Raw genomic sequence first — 26,121 nt, 5'->3', positions numbered from 1 at the left:
ATCCAAGGGCTGGGGAAACAACAAGCAAAACATTTATAGTATTTGATAACATAAAAAAAAGTTGTTTTGAAAGGGACGAGAGAGCTTATTTTGGGAAATCCTTGATCAAGTGACCCTATATTTGGATTACTAACCCTACATAGCGCCCTTAAGAGGCACAGCAAATTTCAGAGCACTCTGGGTTGTAGAGTATTTGAAACAATCAGCCGCTGAGAACTTCTTTTAGTTTAATCTTAACTATAGCATAACTGCTGCTCCTGTGAAATGGAAAGCATATCAGCTCATTGTAACTGGGCCTTCTGCACCAGTAATTGATTGATTCTGTGTAATTTGGAGACCTAAATTACTACAGACTTGGAAACAGAAGAATTAGAGCTAGGAAAAATTCATCATAATTATCTATTCTATACTTTTTAAAAAATCTTTTAGGCTTTTTAATCTTAACCCTGCCCACCACAGCTGGGGAGAGTTGCTTATGTAAGGAGAAAAGAAATGAGCAGGAAGGAAGCATAGGGGAACCTGATCCTCCATTAATGAGAGTTTTGGTAACTCATTTCCATCTACTAGCAGAGGAGGGGAGCATCTAGAGAAAAGTGCTTAGTGAAGTGCTTAATTTGCTCAGTGAGGAGCATAGCTAAGATTACATCTACTGATGTGCCTCATTCTCTGCAAATGTCTCACCTCCCCTATTGCATTTACTGCAGGCTCCTGAGAGGGATGTAATTTCAATTTTTAAAAAAAACAAAACAAAACATAGTATAAAAACTCTGAGGAAAGTGGAATGATAAAGAATGAAGCAGTGAGAGTTTTCAAGTGACATTTCATGGGAAGTGATTTGTCCTTTTTAAAAACATCTGCTTTTCTGAGGATTTTTCCCCCCCTCTCAGCCCCCCTTTAAGTCCTAGGAATCCATTCATATAAAACAATAAAAATATAGCTATTCAAACTGTTGTTATTAGAAACCCAGGAGATTGACGCTTCTGAGTATTCATTATTATATGTGTAGTCATTTGCACATGAAGGGAATTGAAAGTTCTCAGGCATTTGGTGTCTGTTTTCTCTCTGCCTATTTAGAAAGCTCCTAACCACTGCATTACTTAGGCAGGATGTGCAAATTTGGGATTACAGTAGAATCTTCTCTCTCTTCCTTCATGACATGTGTTCACATTATAAAGCCATTCTACAGTGATCCCTTTTGCTGCAAACACTCAAAAACTAAGCAAGCTTATGGAAAGGTCTGTTAGATGAAGAGTATAAGGACATGGGAGAGGAGGGATAAATGACACTGAAGTTGTGCAGGTAAACATAATTGTTACTGGGGCACATTCTCAGATATTGACCTTTTCTCATATTGGACGTAATCCAAGTCCACTGAGGTCAATGGAAATGTGATCAGACCTCCTATCATTTACTTTTCATGACCACTTAAAATAACAAGAACATTAAATTATGAGATGGTTTTCTATGATTATTGAGTTGCTGTGTCCATATATACATTACTGATTTGCAGTTAACCATACTCTCTCTTCCCTGTATACAAGAAAGGGCATCTTTGGGTTATAGTCTTCTTGCTCAGCCTGGGCAAAAGGAAGAAAGGGACTTGGAGAGGGGGTTATATTTCTAGCTTTTGAGTACTGTAAAATGTTACACACATAAAACAGCAAGAACAACAAGCCTGAAACGTTTTGGTAAAAGCTCACCAGATCCTAGTGTCGTGGAGTAGGAGAAAACACAAATAATGTACTTTGAGTACATTATTTAGGCGAAATTAGTACTATGTACTAATGAGCTATCTATTATGAAGTTAAATGGCTAAAGTTAGGGTTTTACTGTTTCTATTATAAGCTGATATTGTAGCTATTTATAACTTGGCCTCAGAAAAATCATTCCGGTCTGAAATATAACAGGTAATCCATTTTAGCAAATTGGGGAAAAAAAAAAGAACCTGTGGCCCATGACAAGAGGATGATATGGAAAGACATCAGAGGGTAGAGGCTTCAGCTTTTATTGGAATACCAGTAATGCTAACCAAAGTGCCCCCTGGTTGCCACAACAACTAGGGCTTCTGCTGGAAAATCCAAGGAATTCATTACTTCGATAAACATTAGATACTTCCCAGAAAATGCAACAACCCAAACATATTGGTGTCAGGAGATCTATGTGTACCTGTCATTGTGCATAGCCTCTCCACGTCATTGTGTCTCAGCCTTTGCAAAGTTGGCCGCAAGTTGTGAGCAGTTTGCTAGGTGGATGGGTGCTGACAGGAAAGTATTTTGAGGTTGGGGAAAAAATTAGAATCTCTTCATTATTTGTAAAGCACCTATCACCACAGCACCTAAGGGCGCCTATACACAGAGGTGAGGCTGTTCCAATGTAATGCAGTGCATTGCATTAAAAGCAGACTCAATTAATTGAGCCTGCTAGAGCATGGTAATTACCATGCTCCAGCAGCCTCTGGCGTCTCGTGTATCAGCATCTCCAAGCTGAAAAATGGTGGTGGGGGTGCTTTAACTACAGTTTGTTTGACAAGCTTTAGATAAAGCTCCCCTGCCATCATTTTTCAGTGCAGGGATGCTGATACATGAGATGCTCCAGGCATTTTAATTAGAATGTCTCTCAGAGCCACTGTAATGAAAGTGCCACCCCTCTCCCCTACTCCCGGAGCATGTGTATAAATGCTCCAAGGCTCTAAGAAGTGGCACTGACAGGAAGCAGAATTTCAATTCTGTAAAATTTTTCAAGTTTGGAACTTGTTTTATATTTAGTTTAATATGAAATGCCAAAAACTTGACATTTTTACAGAACTGAAATCACTTAGTATTTTGAAAACAACAAAACAAAATATGTTCTCCCAAATTCTTATGTTGCCAGGTTGCAGTGGAGCTGTGAACCCAGAAGCCCTGGCAGCTGTAGACTGAAACTGACAAAATTCTTGCTTGTTTCACTTTTGCACACCTCTGAAAACAGTGGTAAAACTAATGAGAATCTTGGGTGTTTATAGATGTGCTCTGGTCTGGAAGTGGGGGCTGGGCACTTTAATTAGAGCAGCTCTCGGAGAGCTCTAATTAAAGCTCCTGGAGCATAATGTGTATCAGCGTCCCCATGCTGAAAAATGGCCGTGGGGGCACTTTAACTAAAGCTCATTCAGACTCAATTAATTCAGTCTGCTCCAGTATGTTGTAATTACATGTTGTAATTAATGGTCTCACAGCAAGACAGTAATTAGTTTCATTGCTGCCGTTTAGAGATGAATTATGTTGATTTCATTCCCCAGCTCTGAGGGTACCTTGTCCTTGTCTCTGCTGCAGCCCAGCAGGTGGGCAGGTGTGGACCTGGATGAGTCCAGGAAACCCTGGCAATCATAGATACTACACTCCCAGGCTCTTGGGTTCACTGGTGCTTCCAGGTTGTTGTCTTCTCTTCATGCTGTTTGGAAGACTGTTGAGTAGCTGAGAGTTTGGGGGCAAGAATTCTCCTGTCTCCCCACCTCCTGGGCCAGCTGGCTCCCCAGGCAGGCTGACTCCTTAGAGCTGGGGAACCTGTGGAGCCAGATGGCATGGGAATCTGGCAGCTCACATGGCAAGGTGCCTTAGAACTGCAAACCCTGGAATCTTAGACTCTCAGCATCCCATTAGATGAGCTCTGGAGGAACTGGATGGATGTGCTGGTAGGAAACCACATAGATTTCCTCTGGGAATTTACCAACATTGAACTGTTTCTGTGAAATATTTTGATATCAGTGAATCTGCAAATTCCAACTTAAAATGTTTCATTGGAATTTCTCCAACCCACTCCTCTTGGAACAGATGATGGGCCTTCTTTCTCTCTCTAACTTGGATCCTGTAACCATTTTCTTCACTAGAAGCTAAGCTGAGAGCAGGTGTGATTCTTGTAACCAGTGAAGACAAGTACTACATTAGTACCAACCACCTTTGTTTGGCCATTTCCCATGTGTGTAGGAGAAAGGTGATGGAGTGTAATTATAAATACAGACCTCTAAAAGAGGATTGATGTATTTGGATATATTAAGGCAAGAAGAGGCAACTGGAGGCAAAAGAATTCATTGACATCACCTTAATAAAATGAACAATCAGAAGAATACAAGCTGAAGCACATCAGTGTTTCCACAGGTTCCTCCGAGAGAGGTAGAATCATGTTTTGTGCCACATTTCACAGTGATTCTGTTTTCCACAAGTACATAGCTGAATAAAAAGAAGCATACCTCGCCTAACATAATGCAGATAAATACAGCTGTTTACTAAGCTGCTCTTGGAGTATGATGGGCAGTTTGCTAAACCTACATTTTCCCTCACTGTGATTTTTGTATCTGCAGTTAACATTTAGATAGAATATATGTTTTCTGCTTAATTGAACAGATGTCCGATATCCAAATTTTGGGAAAAATACTACACCTTTTGCATCTATTAAATTACCATATATTCTCTGTGTTTCAAATATAGGTACAGTACTGTGCATTTCACACCTCTAAGTGCTGCTCCAGATTCTTTTAAAAAAGAAAGCATGTTGCTCTTTCAGTTCCCTTTCCTGAGGGAATTTTGAGTTCAGTTTTCAAGGAGAACATTTCCTTAAGGCATGTTGGCAGTGATACAAAAGGATTGGGTTCCCACCATTTCTATGGTATAATTTCTGATACTTCCATAGTGGATTTAATTTTGACAATGACACACCTTATGCTGGCAATAGGAAACCCTACTGAATAAGTTTCATACATCTATAAATAGACTGCTGCCTCTCCAGCGGTATTATGGGACTAGTGCTCTGTTGAAAGCCACACCAGTAGTGCCTAGTGCTCTTGGGGGAAGCTTTTGTTGTCTGAGATGTCTTGAAGCCTAGCTTCACTTTGGCATAGTGTTTAGACATCTGAGAACCACTTTGATTCTGGTTCTCACCTCCACCACCGCACTCCCTCCCCTCTCTAGAGTGGCTTTAAACTGTTGGTAGAGGATGAAGACTGGTCCTACTAAGACTGTTTCGTTTAGTTTATGCTAACATGTATGAATGGCTATGGGAACCTGCATATCCATTTGTCTGCTACTGCCACTTTCTTGGGGCACTGGAAAGCCAAGGTATTTCTAAAAATGGTGACCTGTGTCCATCTTTTTATGCACAAACATATGGAAAGGGTGGGAGAGAGAAAGACAAGACATATTCTGATTAGCTCTGAAGACTTCCTGGCATCATCATCTCGGTTACAACAAATTTGATCCTCTAGTCAAATGGTTCCCCTCATTTGACAGTTCTTGAATGATCCTAGTAAAAAGGAAAGAGAGGAATTAGTAATTAGGACTTCCTATACTTTGCAAAGTTAGAAGATGCAGATATATTGGGGAGGAAAAAATAGAGTTGTTGCATTGTAAATGCTGTTTACTGGGCAAAAATGTGGAAGGCTTTCTCTTGGAAAGCTTTTCAAATTTCACTACAGACTGTGGTGCCTACATTTATCTAATAAATGAAATCTTGTGTAGTTATCACCTAATCCAATGACCATAAAATCTTTTAAAGCAGGACGTGCCATGATAGATTGCATCTGCAAGTAAATCAGTGCAACCATGTTGACTTCAAAGACTTTGAGGACTTATGGTCTGCTAGGTCACTGCTCACTAGTCAAAAAGAGTCTAGTTAGTCACAAACACAAGTGAGACTTCAGTAAACACTTGAAGTAGTCATTTTGGGGGAGTCTAATTGCATATTTACTGTACACTTGGGGACTAATGATCCATTGTGCGAATTCGCAAAAAATACTGGATAATCGTTTAACAATACACATTCTTTTTGTATAGCATCTTTCATAAAAAGTACCCCCAACTTATTTACTGAAAGAACAACAGTTTTGGAGATAATTAATGATGAAGTGAGAGAGAGATTATTAATTAACAGGTAACAAAGAAAAGATTAGAGTGAGATTTGAAAGGAAATAGGTGATGAACCAGAGAGATACAAGAAACCTATTTTAGGCTTAGATAAGGTCAGGGGTAGAGGAATCTTATTGTGAATGGCCTCAGCTGCAGAGAAGAAGGTTCCTTCATGAAAAATGGTTATTTGGTGTGTGAGACCCACCAAAAGGAGATTGTTGCACGAGTAAAATACTGTCTCTTCTATGTTTTCTCTGTACCATAAGTGTATAATCACTGTGATGTCTTTCTAGCATAGGGTCTATGCTAGGCATAGTTCATTCCCAGATAATGTACTTTTAGAAGATTCTCTAGCAGATATCTTTAGATATGATAGTCACAAGCACTGGAAACATGAAAATTGGAAATCTTTTAGAGACTATCCAAACTGTCTAGCAGTTTAATTTGTGCTAATTGAAAGCTTTGTTATACTGAAGAAGATATGCATAATGGAACTTATAAACGAGTATTTGTGGACATCATGCTGTACGTATCTAGTATAAGGCAAGCTGGATCATATGTGCATGTAAATGCCAGGAGATAGCTGAGAGAGAGAAAAGACCTTTTGTGCTCTGATTTTTACATTATGGCCAGGGTATGGATAAATGTACATTTAACTGTTTTAAATGGGGAGGGGAGGAGGAGATGGGGGAAAGCCCTGCCCACTGCAGTGGTTCCATGACAGCCTGGCTATGGGGAGCCAGGAGCAAATTGGGCACATAGATCCTGCAGCCCCAGCCTGAGCTACAGCCGACTGGGAAGGGCCCTGCCTCCATTGCCTAGCTCAGGGCTGGATCTGGGGTTGTGGAGCTGAGCAAGGGCAAGCGGTGGTGGCGGCAGGGCTGGGATGCATGGCCATGTGGGGGCTAAGCAGCGGTTGCACTAGGAAGGCTTGGGGACTGTGGTCATCTCAAAATCCACCTTAGCCCCCCCTCCTAGCCCTGCCGCCACCACCTGCCGTGCACAGGCAATGGCAGCTCTGCCCACCCCGCTCCATCCTGGGATGCTGATGGACTGTGATTTAACTTAAATCAGGCAGGGGTCTGGGACAGAAGTTCTATAAACCGGTTTGACCTCAGTCAATTAAGTCTGATACTGCATTCAGCCAGCTTTATCTTAAACCAATTTTGGCCATTTTGAAACTGGTTTATGTGCACTGAGTTTCTGTTCTGTTACAGGTTTAAGCCAGTTTCTGGTCACTTAAACCATTTTATGTGCAACTTCTGTCCCTAACCTAGGTGTCTGTAAACCATGTTTAGAGGACCGTTTCTTTGCTGTTCACATATATGGGAGAGCAGTATCAAAGTGTTGTTCATTTCCTTGGTAGGTTCTCTAAAGAAGCTAGGTTTCTCCTTTTAATTAAAATTATTGACCAGTCTACGTTTTAGCTTCTTTAAAGGAAAGGAGGAGCTGCTGTTCAGGAGTGCTCAGCAGCTGTTCAGGAGCACTTCAGGAGCAGCGGTTGTGATATAAATGTTAAATCTACATGATGGTAAAGAAACGCTAATTAGCTACATCACCCTAACTTTATGAAACAGAGTTAACCTTGTAGTGATTTTGCTACAGTTAATACAGAATCATACAGCTGTAATAATTGCTTAGCTGTGCCTTGTATACATGGCTGCATATATTAACATAATTTGATATTGTTGCAACTAGTACTTTTGTATTCTGAGCTATAGTTGATTTCTCACTTTCTGGGTCATATTCATCACAGGGATGCTTTTGAAAACCTTTAATTTCACTTCATCCCCAGTAACCAGGAGTCATGCAGGGAAATCCTTTTCCTTTGAGGCAATTAGTAACAAAATGATCGCTCAAGTAAATTTAATCATATAAATATTGGAGGTAAAGAAGGTATTGCAGAAAGTTACACAATACATTTGTCTCATTCAAACATACGTTTTGTATTGAAAGACATGCTATCAGTGGCAATACCAACAGTTTAGATATTGTACAAAGAAGTTTATGTAAAGCCTATAGTAGTGGGAAAGGTTTCATGCATTTAAAAGAATAGGAGGTCCTGAGGTGTTGTGATTTCTAGGCACCTGTTTTCCCAGACATGGATCACATCTATTCTTTAGAATAAACAGCTTTCTTAATTGGTTGGAGAAAGAGTGTGTCAGCATTTTTGAGCTTTCCCCACCCCACATCCTCCAGGGACTGCATATGCTTCTGCAACATTCCTGACCCCTGCCTGCCCAAGGAATGAGATGGAAATCAGGTCATGTTAATGGTTTGAAATTTGCTAGGCAAAAGCTGTCTCATGACTCTCAGTAGGAATTAATAGAAAGCAGAGATTTTTTTTTTTTTGGAAGAACAAGCCACATTTATTAGGGGGGGTAAAATATAATCCTTTTTGTTTGATAATCCAATTTGATCAATTTTAATCCAAATTTTAGACATTTCCTGTTTTTACATTGGCTTACTGGGTAGATGATTGAAAAATAGTTTTATTAATTTAGTGATGCCTGTTAGTTCTGATTTAAGGACAAGCCGCCTTTACTTTTAGAGACTGACTGAGTACGTGAACAGTAAATATTTTTTGTCCAGGCTTCCAACTTTGGTTTTATGGCCATAAACAGCATAGTTTTCTCATTCCCATGTACATACTGATTTTTTAATGTGTATAATTGTAGTGCGTAAATGCATCGTTTCAGGTTGACAGCTCATGTGAGTGAAAGCTGATGTATCAGTGTTTCATTTTTTGAAGTTCGAAGCAATCAAAAATCCAAACTGTTATTAGCGTTTTTATTTGTTTTTCATTGTAGAACTAGTTTCTTCCTATGTGTAAACCATTAACCTATTATACATAATGGGAGCTCTTGATTATTTTTAAAAGACATCTGAAATATCTATTTATAAAAAGTGCAGGTTTAATCACCTCCCTTTTTAATGCCGAGTAACTGCTGTATGATTCAGTACAGGGGAAACATGGGAACACTCCTTAGGATTTAAAATAAGTTTTACCAAAGAGAATGAAGTGTAAGCCCCTTTATGAAGGCCACGGTCTGAAGTTCAGTAATGCTCTGACTTTGTCAACCTCCCTATATTCCCTGTAGTCCCGATGGTGGTAGGCACTAGAAATTGGAAAAGCTTGTATTCTTAGCTCCCTACTACTGACTAATATACTAAACCCAGTCTTCTAAATACTGTTAGATAATAGATGGTTACAAATTGAAAATGCCTCTACAAATAAAGGCCAGATTCTGTGCTGATAACCATTCACAGATTTTGCTGATTTCAGATGTACACTCACATCTGAGAGTAGAATGAGCATTTTAGGAAAAAAAAAATTGCCCCTGCCTGAATACACAGTTGGATCTTACGGGCGTTTTTACACATTCAGGCACCTGGCGCTGTGATGCTTGCAGCTGTATAAGTGGCAAAATTCCACATCAGCGTTGAGAAAATGGTGCTGGCGTACTTTTGAACTTGGAAGTGCTTTAGTTCAAAAGTTCTGATGCACATTTTGCCGCTTATAGAACTGCATGCAGTGCAGTTCAGTGCGTGTCAGTGGTGCATTTCTGGTGTGTCGCTGAACGAAAAGTTATGTGTATAAATGCCCTATGTCTGCAGCCTGAGGACTTGGAGACAAGTCCTTATCCCAGCACTAAGGGCCAGCAAAGGTGGAGTTTTGCACTGGAACAGAGATCCCACATGCCACATTCTAGAATTGGAGCACTACACAATTCTATATATATAAAGCACTTTGTCTGTCTGTCTGTGTGTCTGTAATGCAGCTGGGGAGCATGGCTCCAGCCAGTGCTGTGTCAAGAATGTCCATCAAGAATGACGGGTGAGGTGGGGCCTGGCTCCAGTGGAGTGGGCCAGGTGGACACGGAGTGGGGGGAGGCGGGGTGGGTGTTATGGGGCCAGACGTGGAGTGGGGAGGAGCGGTGGCATGGAAGCGGTGGGTGTGGCATGGGGCCAGATGCAGAGCGGGGTGGGGGTGGAGCCAGAGTGGGGGAGGGGGCGTGTGGCTGGATGCAGAGCGGCAGTAGTGCAAGGTGGTGGCCACATAGAAGCTCATCCCCGCTCACCCCCCTCCATCATTTTTGAGGGGCAATTTGCTAGTATCATATAATTTACAGGGTCACCGGCTTGTAAATTATATAGTTTTCTAGGCTATGTCTGTTTGGGAACTTAACTATATTCCAGAGCAGTGTCTCTAAGCCTGTTGTGTTGCTTTTGACAACCTGCTTCTTAAACCAGGAGCATGAAGGTCAGTGTGTCAGGTGCTACAAATTTACTGATCAGCACTGTTAAGTAACAATATCAGTGAGCCCCCCCCCATGGTAATTATTCCTCATGTGGAACAGTAGCAAGTTTGAAGGAGCACAGCAAAGCTTGAGGACACTGCTTTGGAGTGTGGTAAGTTTACCAAGGTAGGCCTATCTTAGTAACTGATATGTGATTATATCATTGTGCTTTTTTCCCCTCTAATAAACTTGAAAAATTAAATATCAGTTATTTTTTCTCATGCCCCTATTCAAAGACTCTGGTTACCTGAATAACAAAAGAAAACAAAACAAATCCCCAAATCCATCAGTCCTACCAAAAGACTGTAGTAATAATTTAAAGTATCAGAGTAGAGAGGAAGTCTGAAAACCCAGCAAATAATGCATAAACACAGGTGTGCACAGTCTATGCAAATGTGCGCGCGCACACACACACACACACAGCTGGTACAAACACGCATGTACACAAGAGCCTGTGCAAACACACATGTGCATGTGCACACACAGAGCCTATGTGGACACGCACGTGCACAGAGCCTGTGCAAATGTGCACAAACACACACACACAGCTTGTGCAAACTCACACAAACACACATCCAGTCTGTGCAAATGCGCACAAACACACGCACACACAGCCTGTGCAATCGTGCACAAATACACATACATACACGCACACAGACCGTGCAAACGTACACGGAGCCTGTGAAAATGTGCACAAACACGCATACAGAACCTGTGCAAATGCACACAAACACCCATCCACACATAGCCTGTGCAAACACGTGCACACACACAACTTGTGCAAACACATGCACATACAGAGCCTGTGCACACGTGCATGTGTGCACACGTGCATGTGTGCACACATGCACACAGAGCCCATGCTAACAAACACACACAAAGCTTATACAAGCAAACATGTACACAGTCTGTGCAAACAAAGGGGTGACCTGAAGTACAGCAGCACTTTTGCATTTGTCCACAGTGTGGGAGGTACCCAGCTCTATGCTTTTAATGAAAAAATCCTAATTTTCTGCTACCTCATGTTTATATTGTGGAATGCTGAGTACTTATAATACCAACACTTTCCATTGCTTGGAAAGGCCTGCAATATAGATTAGTTTAAATAACATCATGCAGCATTTTACCTACTAGGTAGTCAGTTGCCACTGCCAGTGAAACCAAAGAACAAGTAACCTTAAAATATATTAAAGGTCCAAGCTTAATCAAGCCAAGGTTAGGAATCACAGACTTTAAGGCTCTTCTTTTTTTTTTTTTTAATTCATGCTGTTTAGGTATTGATGCTGCCGTCCTGTCATGCAATAAAGTTGGCAGAGCAGTAACAAAATAGTTTAGGATGAGACTGAGGACAGAGTTGTGGCATGTTCTTCCCTTTGGAAAGCTGAATGTATTTTTTTCTTTTATACAGTTTTATCCATGTGTTAATAAAAACAGGCTCATACTGCTTTTCAGCACAGATAAAGGAAGCCATCCCACATCTGATTTAGGTCAAGAGCTTCAATTTCAGAGAAAATGATGGATGTCTCCTTTGGGGTAAATGGAATGCAGAAATGTTACGTCTCTGACTGATTGAGTTTAAAGCTTCTCGGCTTCTTCCCAACCACCAATAAATAAATAAGACCAAGACAATGGGATTTTATTTGAAAAATATCTATTTTTAAAATAGTGCACCCTTTGTTTTTGACAAAATTGCAGTAAGTTTCCCTCTCTTTGCCTGGCAGGAAAAAGCATAGACAAATATTAAAACCTCAAAAGTTCCCTTGTGATTACAAGCTAGGCGGCCCCGCAGCCCCCGAGTATGATTTGAAAGTGACATGCATTTACTTCACAGAACATTCAAGATCACTTGTGTAACTCTACTGATGATGAATGTACTTGTCTTGAAAATTAATCAGACTTGCCATGAGAGCATAATGTTTATAGAGACTTAAGTAATTGACACTCCTGTTGAAAAGGCTCCAATTTTAAAGTATGCTTTTTATTGAATAACTATCTGAGTTCAACCATACAGCACATCTATATTCAATTTGTGAGAGAGAAGAATAAAAAGACATAAAGGCTATCATAAGCAGGAAGCCTGTGAAAGAATCTGTGGGTCTGTTGGACTGTGAAGGCCTAAAGAGACCAATTAAGGAAGAAGGGCGAGGGGTGCTGAGAAGCTAAATGCTTCCTTTGCCTCGTTTATCGTCACAAAGGATATTTGGAAAGTCCTTGTGTTGGGCCTGTACTTTTTTAGTAATAAGGATGAAGTATGAGCAGAGTGTGGGGTGTCAGAAGAAGCAGTGCTGGGGGGGGACCCTACTGTTTTAAAAAAGCCTTAAGTCACTAGGCCAAGTAGGAGCTTGAAGTGTCTGAATTTATAGCAAAAATATACAATTGCTTATAGAAGCAGCTACTATATTGCAAGCAGAAGGCAGAGCAGGGCAGGGTGGCACCTTTGAGACAAACTGGTTTAGAAAGGCATGAACTTTCATAGGTAGCAGCATACTGCAGGGTCAAAGAAGTAGCAAATGTTGTCTCTATTTCCAAAAAAGTTTTATACATGGTCTTGGGGTTTACAGACCAATGAGCCTCATTGATGTACCTAGTAAGGTGGCAAAAATGATCGTTAAAATGTATTAATATAACAGTTGAATATTACAAGATGATCAACTCCAACTAGCACAGTTTCTGCAAAACTTGTGCCTTATATATTAAATATGTTTGAAGCAATGGATACAGGAGACTTGGTTGCTATAATTTACTTTGACTTTCAAAAATTCCCTCAGAAGATAGTAAGCTAAGAAGCTAAGTAGTCACAAGATGACAACCAAAGTTTTGTCATGAATCAAAAATTGTCTAGGAGGCAGAAAACAAGGAGTAGGAATAAAAGGTCATTCTCTACTGTGGTAAAAGGCTGACAGCAGGGTGCCTCTAGCTTCCAATATATATATACCCTATATTAATGATCTGGAAAAGGGGATGAGCAACCTTTTAAACATGGCACCTGTTATTAAGGTGAATCAAGACCATTGAGAATTGTGGTGAATTTCTGACGCTGAAACAAGGTGAATGGGCAGCACAATGGCAAAGCTTAAATGCACATTAAAGGGGAAAAAAATGTATTACTCTGTGTAGTCCTTTTTTAAATAATATTTCTTCAGGTATGCCTTATTACACAGCAAAAGAAGTTTGGGCATTATGAAATAAAAAAGTAAAATTCTTGCCTGTTATTCCATTGAAGGAACCTGGAAATGATGAACTACCTGCATTGCTGGTATTTATTCCCTGGTAAACTTATCAAGAAACTTACCGCATCTCGCTTGCTTCAAGTGTTTGAATCTTGCATGTCCCTTGCCTCACCTTCAATTTTTAAGGCTCTGAGTGTGTGTATGTATATATACTTACGTGTGTGTGTATATGTGTGTGTGTATTTATTCTCATTTGAAAGTTTGATCATTAGAATACATACCTAAATGAGGTTAGAAGTTGGACTCCGTATCATTTCTGCTTCCCAAAGTTGGAAGCCAATAGAAAGCATCACCTTTTCAGCTGCTGGTTATTTCCTTTGTTTCCAGACTGTGCTATGTTGGTGCATGCAACACTAGTAGATAAGACACAGAAATGCATTTTTGGCAATCAGCTGCATGTATCTAAAGACAGAAAAACAATAAAGAGAAGGACTTCCAGCACTCTGAAAATTGAATACTTTTAAGGAAGTGGGTAAAGCTTTTTAAATTATATAAAAAATCAGGGAACTTTGAATTACACAGGGTAAGTACAGTGTGTATGTACTTAACCGGATATCCTTAGGACAGATTATACAATCATACAACAAATAAATATGTAGCTAGTATTGTTATCTGACCAAAAACTGTGGTTGTTAATTCTGACATGTGTTTCAGATGTAGTGGAGGGAAAACACTGTACTGCTTTAAATCAGCTCTTTCTGGACAAAAATAGAACAGTGTCATACATAAGGCCCTTACCCACATCATGTCTTTTCTTTTGTTGTTAAATAAATAAATAAAATTTTTTAAAAATTAAGCACATTGCTGTAATTAAGAACTGGAGGAAACCCATTGATCCATATTTGAAGCTGCTGATAATTTTGGTTTGCATCATTGCTGGATTACTTCAGACAATCGGATAGAATTCTAAGTCAGTGTAACTAAGTTCTTTGCCCTAAGGGTTGGTCTTTGCATTTCCAAAGAACATGTGTGACACATTTTTATTGTATTATTGACTTAGGATAAAATCAGTGAGAGGGTGCTATATGCACTTTGGAATCTGAAATGGAGAGTCTAAACCACATGCTCCTTGTTTGTTCTTAGGTTTTCAGAAGGAACAACCACCAAATGGCTACAACTCTTTGAAGGCAGTGGTGTTCCATATGGTCCAATCAACACTATGCAGCAAGTATTCTCGGATCCTCAGGTCAGTTCTAGCTAAGCCTTTTTGTTATGTCATTAACATGTGTTTCACAAATGCTACATGATTGATTTCCACCACCCTTACTTTCAAAAATGGGATGCAAGTCATTCAGATTGAGTATGAGGCCAATAACATGGTATAATCACAAACAGTAATTGAGTACCAACCCTAAAATGAATAGTTATTTGGGAATATATGCTTTGCCATGTTGTATCAGACCATTGGTGTCTTGCATGTCTTGCATCATTGTGTCTTGCATACTTCAACAGGTGTAAGTTCCTGAGCCTTCAAAGGACTGGAGGGCAAAAAACATAATATACTTCTAGGCAAATCTGGCAATGCTTTAAATGTTGGAAGGCATCCTTTCTTGACTCCCACAAATGACAGTTCTTTAAAGCATGTATAATTATTATATTGGTATAAATATAGCTATGATATAATTGGTATGAAATGACCAAGTTTTGAATAGAGAAGAATGAAAATCTGATACAGAAAGATATTACCCTTTTTCCTAGCAAGGTGTTTTCAGAAATAATGGCTGATTGGTTTTGTGTCAGTGGCAGGACTTGGGGAGGATGGGATAGAGCAATGGTGCTCAAACTCTGGCCATTGGGCCAGATCTGGCCCACAGAGCCATAATATTTGGTCTGTGAGGTTCCCCCATGAATTAGAAACTTGGCACCACTTGGCAGGGGAAGCTCCACATGGCTGGATTCAGCCTCACTGGGGCCATTGCCCATGCAATGGGATCAGGGCCAGGTCACCCCCTGGGAATGCCCTACACCTGCATGCCTGTTTCCATCCCTCACCTCCCTTGTGTCTCCAGATAGGTGCTGTTTTGCCCCCACTCCCCATATACACATCTGGATCCAGGCTGGTCTATTCCCCACCCCACCACACATCAGGATCAGAGCTGTGCTGCCCCCTTCCCTGGTCCTTCCCCATGCATCCGGATCAGGACTGGATCAAGCTGCTTTTCCTTCCCTCCCCCCAATGCCTCCTTGTTGAGGCTGTTCTGCCATGTCCCAGCCCCAGGCAAAAAAATCGTGGTCAAGCTGTGCATCGTCTTGCAGTGGGATTGGGCCCATTGGCTGGATCTGGCTCGTGGAGAGACCTGGCACCACTCATTCAGTCAGTGGGGCAAAAAGGTTGGGCACCCCTGGGACAGAGCGTGTCCCACCCACACTGTACTTCTCCCCCTACTTACTCCCTTCTTGAGTCTACTGAATCACTCGAGTCAGAAGGCCACCCAGAAGGCTGTCCCAGACTCATCTCCAGCAACTACTCTTTTGCCTTCAGTATCCGGTGGGTCTGAGAGTGCATCCGGAGCAGCCTCCTGGGTAAACTTCTGGCTCTTGAGTGTGTCAGTGATTTGGGTGGGCAGGGCATGCTGAACCCCATCATCCTAAACTCCCACCACTGGAGCAGGACAGACAAGCCCCGAGAGCACTTGAGCTTTTGCTTTTAGTATTACAGGAAGTTAACTCTTTGTAAGAGGCACTATTCACTTGGTTGAAATATGTTCCCTTTCCTGTGTGCTTAGGGCTTGGCATTGCAGTAATTTTCCCATTGTGCCTATTGGATTGATTCTCTAACACAAACTCAGTCACTTTGTGTCTAAGTGTGTAACAGTCTGGTTTATAGCACAGTGAATCTTATTCAAATTATTTTCTTATCATGGAATAAAATGCCCTGTTCAATAAAAACTACAAATATACTTGCGTGCATGTGCATGTGCACTTACAGTCAAAACCCCCATAATCAATATCTAATAAAGAAATGAGAATGTTCAAGGAATTCACACATACTGCAAGAACTTGGAAAATATGAGCAACTGGTAATATAGATTAGTCTGTTCTGTGTCTGTCTGTTGTTCACCAATGCATGCCAAGACTGTGAATGTGATTAAAGTCTTAGCAGAAGAATAAAAGGGCGGCACATGGACATGTGATAAAGGAATACAATTATTGCGCAACAAGCATCCACATTTTTCAGGCTACTACTGCATCCGAGTTGCAAAGTTTTGGGGTTTTTTTGTAGATTAATGCACTGTTACTCCTTGAAATTAGGTAGCAGCATGCACCATGCTGACTTTGCCTGTAGAGGATAACCAAGCCAACTTTCTCACTTCATAACTTTCACAGGGATTAGGCTTGCATTTTAAACAGTACACTGCAGGAGGCTTTATTTTCCTGAGGGTGGCTGGTGGTTATAGACAGGGTGATGTTGAAAAGCAGAACATTTCAATTTGCCCAGAGAGTTTGGCCCTCTTTGGACACTATTAAATCATCACCACTAGGGATGACCTATCCTAGTGAAGTGTAATGATGCCTTTGCCTTTGGAATGAGCCAGATGGTACTAAATGGCAGGTTTTCAAAATAGTTTCCCCAAGAAGGATATGTTTATTTTCCATTTCTCTCACAAAACTCATGAGAAAAATATCCCTTTCACACCCTCCTCTAAACTAAACGCTACACTATCATTTTGCTCTTATTCCTTTTTCAAAATAAAACGTAAGTATTTGTAGTGAGGTGTAGCTTTCCACTTGTGTTCCCTAATGATGTCACCTTCCTTTTGCTAATAAGTATAAGAAACTACTTGTGTTCAGGTGAAGAAACAAACCGGTTCTCCAGTGCCTTGCCTCTCCAAAAGGGAGACAAATCTGCCCCAAGCCTTTGATGAAATTTTAGCATGACATCTAGGGGTAGGTATACTTTCTCTATTGTTAACCTACCTGTGAAGTAAATCCAAGAGTAAGAGCCTTGTTTGATTCTGTTTTGTTTGCATTTTTGCTTGCATTTTAATATTTTTGTGGCAAAGGCTTTTGTGCACATGAGTTCTCAGTTGAATTCTCACACCTGAACCAGTTAACCCAAGACTGACTTGGCTTCAGTAGTTTAGGACTAGTTCAAACAAAGATGTTTGGGTTTTCACCTACCCATTTGTTAGTTTTTACCTGTGCACATTAGATCATTCTCCACATGCTTTAGCAGTAGCTACATGACCACATGAACCACTGTGACAAATGCACGTGCACACTCTTTCTTCCCCTTAGTCTTTTGCATGCTTACTTGTAAATTCATTTCCTGAAGCTACAGAAAGTACTGCAATACTTTGGGAAGACAGGACATCCAGCAGTAGCTCAGGGTTTGGATTCCCAAATCCCATTTACTGAAAGGAAGACGAGATACCTCCCAACACACCAGGTCATAACAACAGCCAAATGATCAGATATGTAAAGTCTCTCCCACTAATCTTTAGTGATAAACAGTACAATGTCTCTGTGATCATCTTGAAATAGTAGACAAATGCTCTCCAGAGTGTGACTTTTTTTTCTTGTTCATGTTCTCTCAGGCCTGATCTAGACTAGAAAAAAGGTGTATTTAGGAAAGATGGTAGCAAAATTACATTAACAAACACATTTTTAATGCAACAATCTGGTAACATTTTTAAATTCTACTTGTTCTTGTAGAGACCTCAAAACACTACTGAGGCACGGGCAGACTTTTTCTTTACCTCTGATCAGTATGTATTTGGAATTGACATCCCATGTATGATATTCCCTCATTGTCTTGTACTAACAATGATTCTGTAAAATAGATATTCAGCAACATTACATCTCAAAGCAGTTTCATTGATTTTCATTGCTGTTATTCCTCATGATTTATGTTTTTTGGGGGGTTTATACTATAGAGAAGCAGTCATTGTAAGTGTGGGTTCAAACCATTGGTGACTGAGGCTTCTGAAGTAGTGCGTGCATATGAAAAACCATCAAAGGATATGCCAGCACAGCTGTTAGCAGGGTTACAAATGCTTTACAGTACATAAGGCCTTTAGCAGCCAAAGACCAAGAGTAGGGGGTAAAGGTTAAAATAATAATGAAAAGCAATGGAAGAAAGTCTGAAGAGATGGGGAAGCCAAGTCTAAAACAGAGGACTGAAATGGAATAGAATTAAACCAAACAAAGGCAGTGGAATTTGGAGGCCAGAGGGTCATCCAAATTATTTAATACATTTAGATTAAAACAAAAACAAATTGTCTGACCCTGGAACATATCGTTAAGATCATTAACAGCTTCGATCATAATGTAATGAGCTGCCAAAAACATGAAGTTTTTGACTAAGTTGGAGACCAAGGTAATAGTAATATAGAATTAAACATTGTCTACCTTTTTCCCAGCTGCTTACAACCTTTTATTCATTTTAACTTCACAAATGAATACTACAGGCTTCCTCATTGTTAAGTCTATCAGTGTGTGTTTGTGTATGTGTATGTGCGCACGTGCACATGTGTGATGGAGTTAAAAAGGTCGAAAAGGAAGAATTTCTTCTGTTAGGATCACTGATACTGTAGATAGAAAAACACATGCTCAGCCAAGATCTTTTAGGTTTACAATTTGCTTTTATTAACAAAAAATGAGAGCAAAGTACATTTGTAAAGGTCCTGTGAACTGTAATGATACAGTAAAGACTATTTGCATGGAATTTTTTAAAGTCAGACTTTTTCCAAGCTCTCTTTTTCTAAAATATGTTCTTTTAATCAGGCCAAGATCGTACAGTACATTAAAGGAATTCTTAAAAAGTTTTAAAAACTTACTAGATGACCTCAGTATGGTCCTGCTTAATGTACCCATGGGAACATGTGTATGAAATACAGTGTGGTTTGAGGTTTTCCAAACAAAATAAAGTTAAAAGAGAATACCATTTTTAATAGGAACTATTCAAATTCCTCCAAAGATAAAACAAAACAAAACCAGGTACGCATTGTACTGTAGATTGCTATGAAAGAACAAAGATCTTTGGCTGGTAAGCAAATGGAATGCAAGCATTCTCTGGGTTTTTTCTTTCTTTCTGTTGTTTTCCACTCAGAGTAATTTCTTTTACAGATCCCATCCAATGGGCTGTTGTTTCTGAATGGCTGGCACAAATTAAAAAAAAATGAGACAATTTATGGACAATTTAATAATAAATTGTTAGTTAACATTTGCTAGATTAAACCCATGATGATTGATGCATTTTACCATATTAAAGCAGGAAGCTGAAAATAAAAATGAAAGCCGTGAATATGATACATTTTTTAAACTGAGCAGTTACAGTCATACCACACAAGTTGAGTACATCAGGTGTAAGACATCACCCTGATGCATCACTTCTGAGAAATATTGGGAGGGAAGTATCAGAGCTGAAATATTGCAGCTGGCCCTGATTTCAGCTCATGCCAAACACCTGCAAGCTCTAAAAGGATACCAAAACAAAACTCCACCCTATGGCAGAGGGCCATCCCTTAACAACCCGTCCCTAACTTTGCTCCAGTATAAAAATTAATTTAACATTTTTAACAGAAACCTTCTTCTTCCTGTCCCAGAAGGCCATTACAGTTCCTCAGCCATCCTTCTGACCATCTCTCAGAAACAAACAAAGCTAAAACATTGAAATATTTGATAGCTGGAAATTATCTGATGTTTTCATCTCATTATTTGTGGAAACCTGTGAAGTTAGTGGGTTTTATTAACCTCCAGACTGTCTCATATTCTGTAAGTCATTTCATTTGAATACATTCTGGCAAATTTTTTCTACATCTGGTAAAAGCTTCCACAATCAATTATGTATATAAAAAGCAACATGGAACTAAACTTGAAAAAAAATGTTTTATGCTTTTGGGGGTTCTGTTTAAATATAACAATGTATTTTAAGGACCACATTTTTGATTATTTTAATGCTGTTATTTGTTGAAATATAGTTTTGTGGTCTGCTGAGGGCTATCCAAAATGAGTGAAATTGTATTCTTGTCTGTAGCACTGCAGGGAATTCCATATATACAACTGAAAAAACTGTTGATGAAGGCCTGAGGTAATACAGTGTGTCTGGAAGTAATTCCTAGCAGACAAGAGAAATAGAGAAATTAAATTTTGCAGGCATCTCTTAAGTACATATTAAGAGTTGATTAGAAGTTTTCTGATGGAATGGAAAAACCGGTTTGTTGAAAGCAAGATTTTTTTTTTTTTTTTTTTTTACTGGTTTCTATGAAAACAAATTTTTTTTTAAAAGTTTGATAAATGGTAAATATTCTACTTTAACTTGTTTGGAGTAGATCATTTTGACTTTCTGTTTGAAAATAATATTTCATTTCAGTTTATTACTCCTAAATTCTATGTAGTACACTAACGTAAAATTGGATTAAAGACTGATTTTATCAAAACTATGTATTTAAGTTTCCCTAAAGTGAAGCATCATTCAAGAATTTGGTTCATGGGAAATTCTAAAGTGTTTTATTGTTCTGTTCTGGGAGGAAATATGTTTTGAAAACATGAAATGACAAATCCAGTTCCCATGTAACTTCTAAGAGAGTGTGTGTGTGTGTGTGTGTATGTGCACGCGCGCGCGCACACACACACACATTCTTAAAAGTTACATGGGAACTAGTGAGAGGAAGAGAGAGAGAGATTATATAAAATGTTATGAATATATTTATATAGCAATACAGGATTTATCTGTGTCAGAGTGACCAGCAGGGATCTGGGTTTTCCATTTGCTGCAGACAAATCCATATTTTCTCCTTGAAAGGAGAAAATCATGAATCTTTCCTATTAAAGGAGAAAAATGTGGGAATCCAAAAGGGGCTGCTTGAGGCTGAGGGGAGTGGGAGGGGGATGATCAGAGGTAGGCGTTAAGGTAGGGTGTGTGGCCAGAAATACAACCCCAGTAAGCATGGTGGAGAGCAGCTCTTCCAGCTGCCTGCAGGTAAGCCTGTGTTTGGGGCGGGGGGTTATAGGCATAGGCAGTGCATGAGAGGGTGGGGGACATAGGTGATGGTGGTGGGGGGCACAACTTGAGGGGAGATTTGAAGCAGTGGCTCACACCGATACCACATGGTGGGGGATGGTGTATGGTGCCTGGGGCCAGGGCAGGAATGTGTGGCTGTGGGGCCTATTTGGGGAGCAGGATGGAGCCATGGGGTCACATCCGAGGGGGACGCACTTCTTGCTACTGTGCACATTCCCAGGGAGGGGTTGGGCACCAGAAGTGGCATGGGGGCAGGAAACGGGGACATGTGCCCCCCAGATTTCTGCAACTCAGTAGAGCCCAGGGCAGCCTTTGCAGCCCAGCAGGTATGACCCAGCATGGGAGAGTGGAGTGGGGTAGGAAGACTCATTGCTGCCGCTGCTGTGGGTCTCCTGGCAACAATGAGTCTTTCTGCCCTGCTCTGCCCTACTGCACCTGGGCCCACCCACTGGGCTGTGGAGGTGGCTCCTGCCCAGTGCTGGTTCAGCCAGGCTGCAACCCTTTACCCTGCTATGGGAGCAGAAAACTGTGGGGGGGGGCACATGCCCCCCCATGCCATCCTATTGTGTCACCTTTGGTGTTGCTTATGGTTAGGCACTCTCCCCTCTCCCACACACTACCGGCGGGGGGAGGGCTGGGAGCAGGGAGCAGCTCCCAGGCCTCCTCTGGCAGGGCTGCTGGGGGCAGGGAGATGCAGGTCAGGAATGAAGGGCACCCCTGGCTAGCTGCCTTTTCTTCCACTCCTGCCCGAGCTGAGGCAGGGCCCGGCCCTGGGGTGCTGTGACGCTTCCTCCTGCTCACCTCGTTGCCCTGGGTGGTTGCCCTCACTGCTCACCCCTAAGGCCAGCTCTACCTGCAGAACATGCTGGCAAGGTAGGGTGGTGCATGTCATGCTTGACAGAGCTGGTGGGGCTGTGGCTCAGGAGCAGGGACACCAGCATATCAGGGCTGCTCAGCTGCACAAAGCAGTATTTGTGGGGGAGGGGGGAGGCTGGATCTGTGTCCAGGGAGCAAGGGGAGCTCTGATTTTCCATGATAAAAAAAACAAAATCAAACACCAAAATATAAAGGTATTTAGAATTTATTTTAATGATTGAGACACTGATAGGCTTCCAGATGGCTTTTAAAATTGTAAATATATCAATAAAACATTGTATTCAACTGATACCTATATATATAGTAGTGTTTCCTTTTAATTATGGAAAAATGTGGATTTTTTTTTTTTAAATCAGAGAATTTGGGGTTCTTTTTCAGAGAAAACCAGGATCCCTGGAGACCACATAATCAAAAATATACTCTAAAATGGGGCATAAATTCCTGTTTCCTTTAAAAGTAAATGGCCAGTTAGTATGGTATCGTACAGTGTAAGTTTATAATATTTGAATATTTGCTATAGCTTTTGTTTATTTTTTTGCAGAAAATTTTAACGTTTGAGTTTTTGCAGTGGTTGAAATTTGTCTCTGGGTGGCTATTTTATCTTTGACTGAGATATATAAAACTTATCTACAAATCTTTGCACTGATAGACTTGGAAGCTAAGTACATCTGCTGTCACAAGGAAGGATTTCAAATGTGTAATTGTTACTTGTTCACCATGTTAGGGTTTATGTATGTATAATATTTTTATGTATATAAATTATACATTTATACATACATATGTATATGTATATAACTTATATACCTGAGGGCATGTATAATGTATAAATTATTGTTTTTACACATACAAAAGATATAGATCAGATGGATGAAAGAGAGCAGTGTATATAATTGCAGTTTGGCTCTTTCTACTACAAGTCTTGTTTTCCGTTTTCAGTTTTTCCAAACTTAATCATCTTGGCTGAAACTTCCCATACCAGTTGTCTGCTGTAGGCTGAGTTTTCTTTGGAAGCATTTTTACAATTTCTAAGAATATTGTTGAGAAGAAAAGGTTGTTTAGTTCACACAATAAATTCTAACAATAGTCTCTCCATTCCCCCTTGCTTTGAAGCAGGGGCTTGAAATTCAGCAGCAATTTGATCTTAGTGTTATGGATGTGCTTTATGCTGTTCTTGTGGGAAACCACCCAAATTTGGCCCAATTTGTTAATCCCTCAGTCTTAATTTGTACACACTCAGCAAAAATTTAGGCCAAGTGTCAGCTAAACTCTCTGAAGATATCCTAGCCACACGCAGGTAAGCAGGTTTACTTGTGAAGCTGCCTGTGCTACGCAGCACTTTCCCTGCAGTTGTTACTCTTGCTTGTAAGGATGCTGTGGTCCTTTGCTATCATTGCTTTCTGTGTCGCTTTTCTGTAGGTAGGGTGGAGAGAAACTGGTCATAGCCCAACTCAAATGCATAGGGTGAGGGAGCAGGGGGAGAAGGGAAGGGTGGTGTGAGGGAAGAGGTGCAGGGTGAGGAAGATGGTGGCGTTAGGAGCCTATGAGTTGAAAACAGGAGGGAGGAGGGAGAACAAGGGCTGGAACACAGCAGAGCTAAAATAGTGCTAGAACATGCAGCTCATGGAACTGCCAAGACGGGGAGGATGGTGTGGGGCATGAGGATAGGGCATTAACAGGATCTGGAGGAAAGGAACAGGAGGAAGTGAAGCAGCTAGAATGGGGAAGGATGGGGGCAGGAAATAGACATGGTCAGGAGCCTGGAGGTATAGCCAGGGACAGAAGCATAAAGCATAAGCAGAAAGCATGGAGGTATTAATTACAGAGAGACAGGGAGGACCTGTGGGAGCAGACAGATCTGTATCCATTAGAACACACTGCACTCTAGAACCTGGAATGGGATGCAGGAGTTCTGGCTATCAGTAATCCTTTGCTCTCCAGCAGAGATGTGCATTTCTCTCTAGAAACAGATTCCCATATAGCAGAGCAGCTTTCTACTGCTGCCGATCACTGTTTTGCTTCAAGTAGTGGAAGGTATTTGTGAACCTAATGTTGTCAGTCCTACTGACAACCCCTGAAATGGGGCTTTGTATGCTTTTATGTGATGAAGTTTGTAGGTATTTTTGCAGTGTTTATATTTCTAGAAAACATAAGAAACTAAAACAGTAAAGTAAAAATAACATTGAGCGTATAGATAGATATGACAGGATCATTAATGTTGAATGGCACTGATATAGGCTGTTATGATGTAATTGTGCAGCAAATGAGGACAGGAAAATCATTGCAACTTCAGCAGCTGCAGTTTTACAGAATTATAGCAAGTTAGCTACATTTTATGGCTCTGGGGGCTCATACACATGACTGTAACATTGTAACATCTGATACTTGCTCCTGAGCCCCAGCTTCCCAGCCTCTTTCAAGAGGTCACAAGGTCCATTTGTCCAAGTTACTGTTGCAGTTGCAAACTTAAACACTAAAAAGTGAGAAAGTGCTTGGTCAACCTGCCACATGCATGAATGAGGATGCTAGTTGTACTTACTTATTTACAAGCTGTTTTTGTTCCTACAGGACTCTGCCTCATTTAGTGCTCAGCATGGACTGTGCTCTGGGAATTCTTCAGGTTTGAGGACCTTCATTTGTCATGGGAGGAGGATATTGAATGAGGCAGGGAATGGCAGGAAGAGAAGGTTTATTGCATTGGTAGGGCACTTGGATGGTGAACTGGATTCCAACCCCTGCCTCTGCCAGAAAATTAGAATATGATTTTGGGCTAACCATTTACAACAAACTTTCCAGAAGAAGCCATTAAGTGTATATTTCTCATTTTTGAGTGCCAGTATAAGATACCAGATGCCAGATTGGCAGGAGTATAGAGCCATTAGATGCATAAATGAGCTGGATTGAAATTATATTTTAAACATATAAAGTGCAGTAGTGCCAACCACTTAAAAATTAGGCCCAAGATACTGTGCACCTAATATCACTGGCCACTCTTAACAATTTTGGCTTTAAGTCTTTAGCTCTGAAATAGGGATATTCCCTGCCCAGGTGATAGGGCTAAAAAAAAATCATTAAACCTTTTGAAGAAATGCTGCAACTTTTAATGAAAGCACCCTAGAAATACCCTGAAGGAAATTAGTACTTTTGTGTTTGTCCAGGTTGGTTGATCTGCGTTAAGTAAAGCCTGGGCCACCTGATGAAGATAAAAAAGAAATTTTCTTTAGCTTTCCATTTGCTCAATGAGGCTGGAGTTCTGTTATATATGGGTTCATATAATAAAAGACTATATCAGAAGAAGCATGCACATTTGTCTTAATAATACATACACACACATTATGACGAGATAAATGTAGTAGTGAATGCAAAGGTTTTGAAGATCAATCTATATTGGACTTTCATAACATGCTAATGTCTTCCCTAAAACACGTGTATTTCAACCATAGGTGTGACTAGGTATCAGAAGGACACATAAACCTGTTCGGAGAGCAGGGTTTCAGATGAAAGGGAGAGTCTGTCCAAGTGATTTTGAAAAGCTGATTGTAGGTTTTACAACTCGGGAGCTTAGTGGAAAGCTACAGGTTGACCCTTTCAAATCTTTACAGGTCTTTCCTCGCTACGTATGCTTGACAGCTAGGAATCTACAAGACACATTTTTCAGAGCCCTGTAGTTGATTTCAGTCTTTGGAGTGTTTGCACACTGGCTTATAAAGCTGCTGCCCAGCCAAGTGATGTCAGTCAGTATCCAAGACCATGTGGTTCAAGTACCCCAGTCTTGGAATCCACGGAAGATGATACCATCAAGCTTGAAGGAACTGTATTAGATAATGTGTAACTCTGAAGTCCTCATCAAAATGTCACTTTCATTCTTGGAGATTGTA

General features: G+C 40.5%; 1 protein-coding gene across 2 annotated transcripts in view; it reads left to right on the top strand.

Moving 5' to 3' along the window:
- Positions 1 to 26,121, top strand: part of SUGCT (succinyl-CoA:glutarate-CoA transferase) — a 538,710-nt gene that overhangs the window by 240,800 nt on the left and 271,789 nt on the right. For both annotated transcript variants that reach the window (XM_090050066.1, XM_090050065.1), the window contains one exon: positions 14,488 to 14,590. In XM_090050066.1, coding sequence (XP_089906192.1) covers positions 14,488 to 14,590 — 103 coding nt within the window. The remainder of the gene's footprint in view (positions 1 to 14,487; positions 14,591 to 26,121) is intronic.

Source organism: Crocodylus siamensis, chromosome 5 (assembly GCF_052110815.1).
Source record: "Crocodylus siamensis isolate JL-2025a chromosome 5, ASM5211081v1, whole genome shotgun sequence".
Classification (NCBI taxonomy): domain Eukaryota; kingdom Metazoa; phylum Chordata; order Crocodylia; family Crocodylidae; genus Crocodylus; species Crocodylus siamensis.
This window is presented reverse-complemented; position numbering and strand designations above follow the sequence as displayed.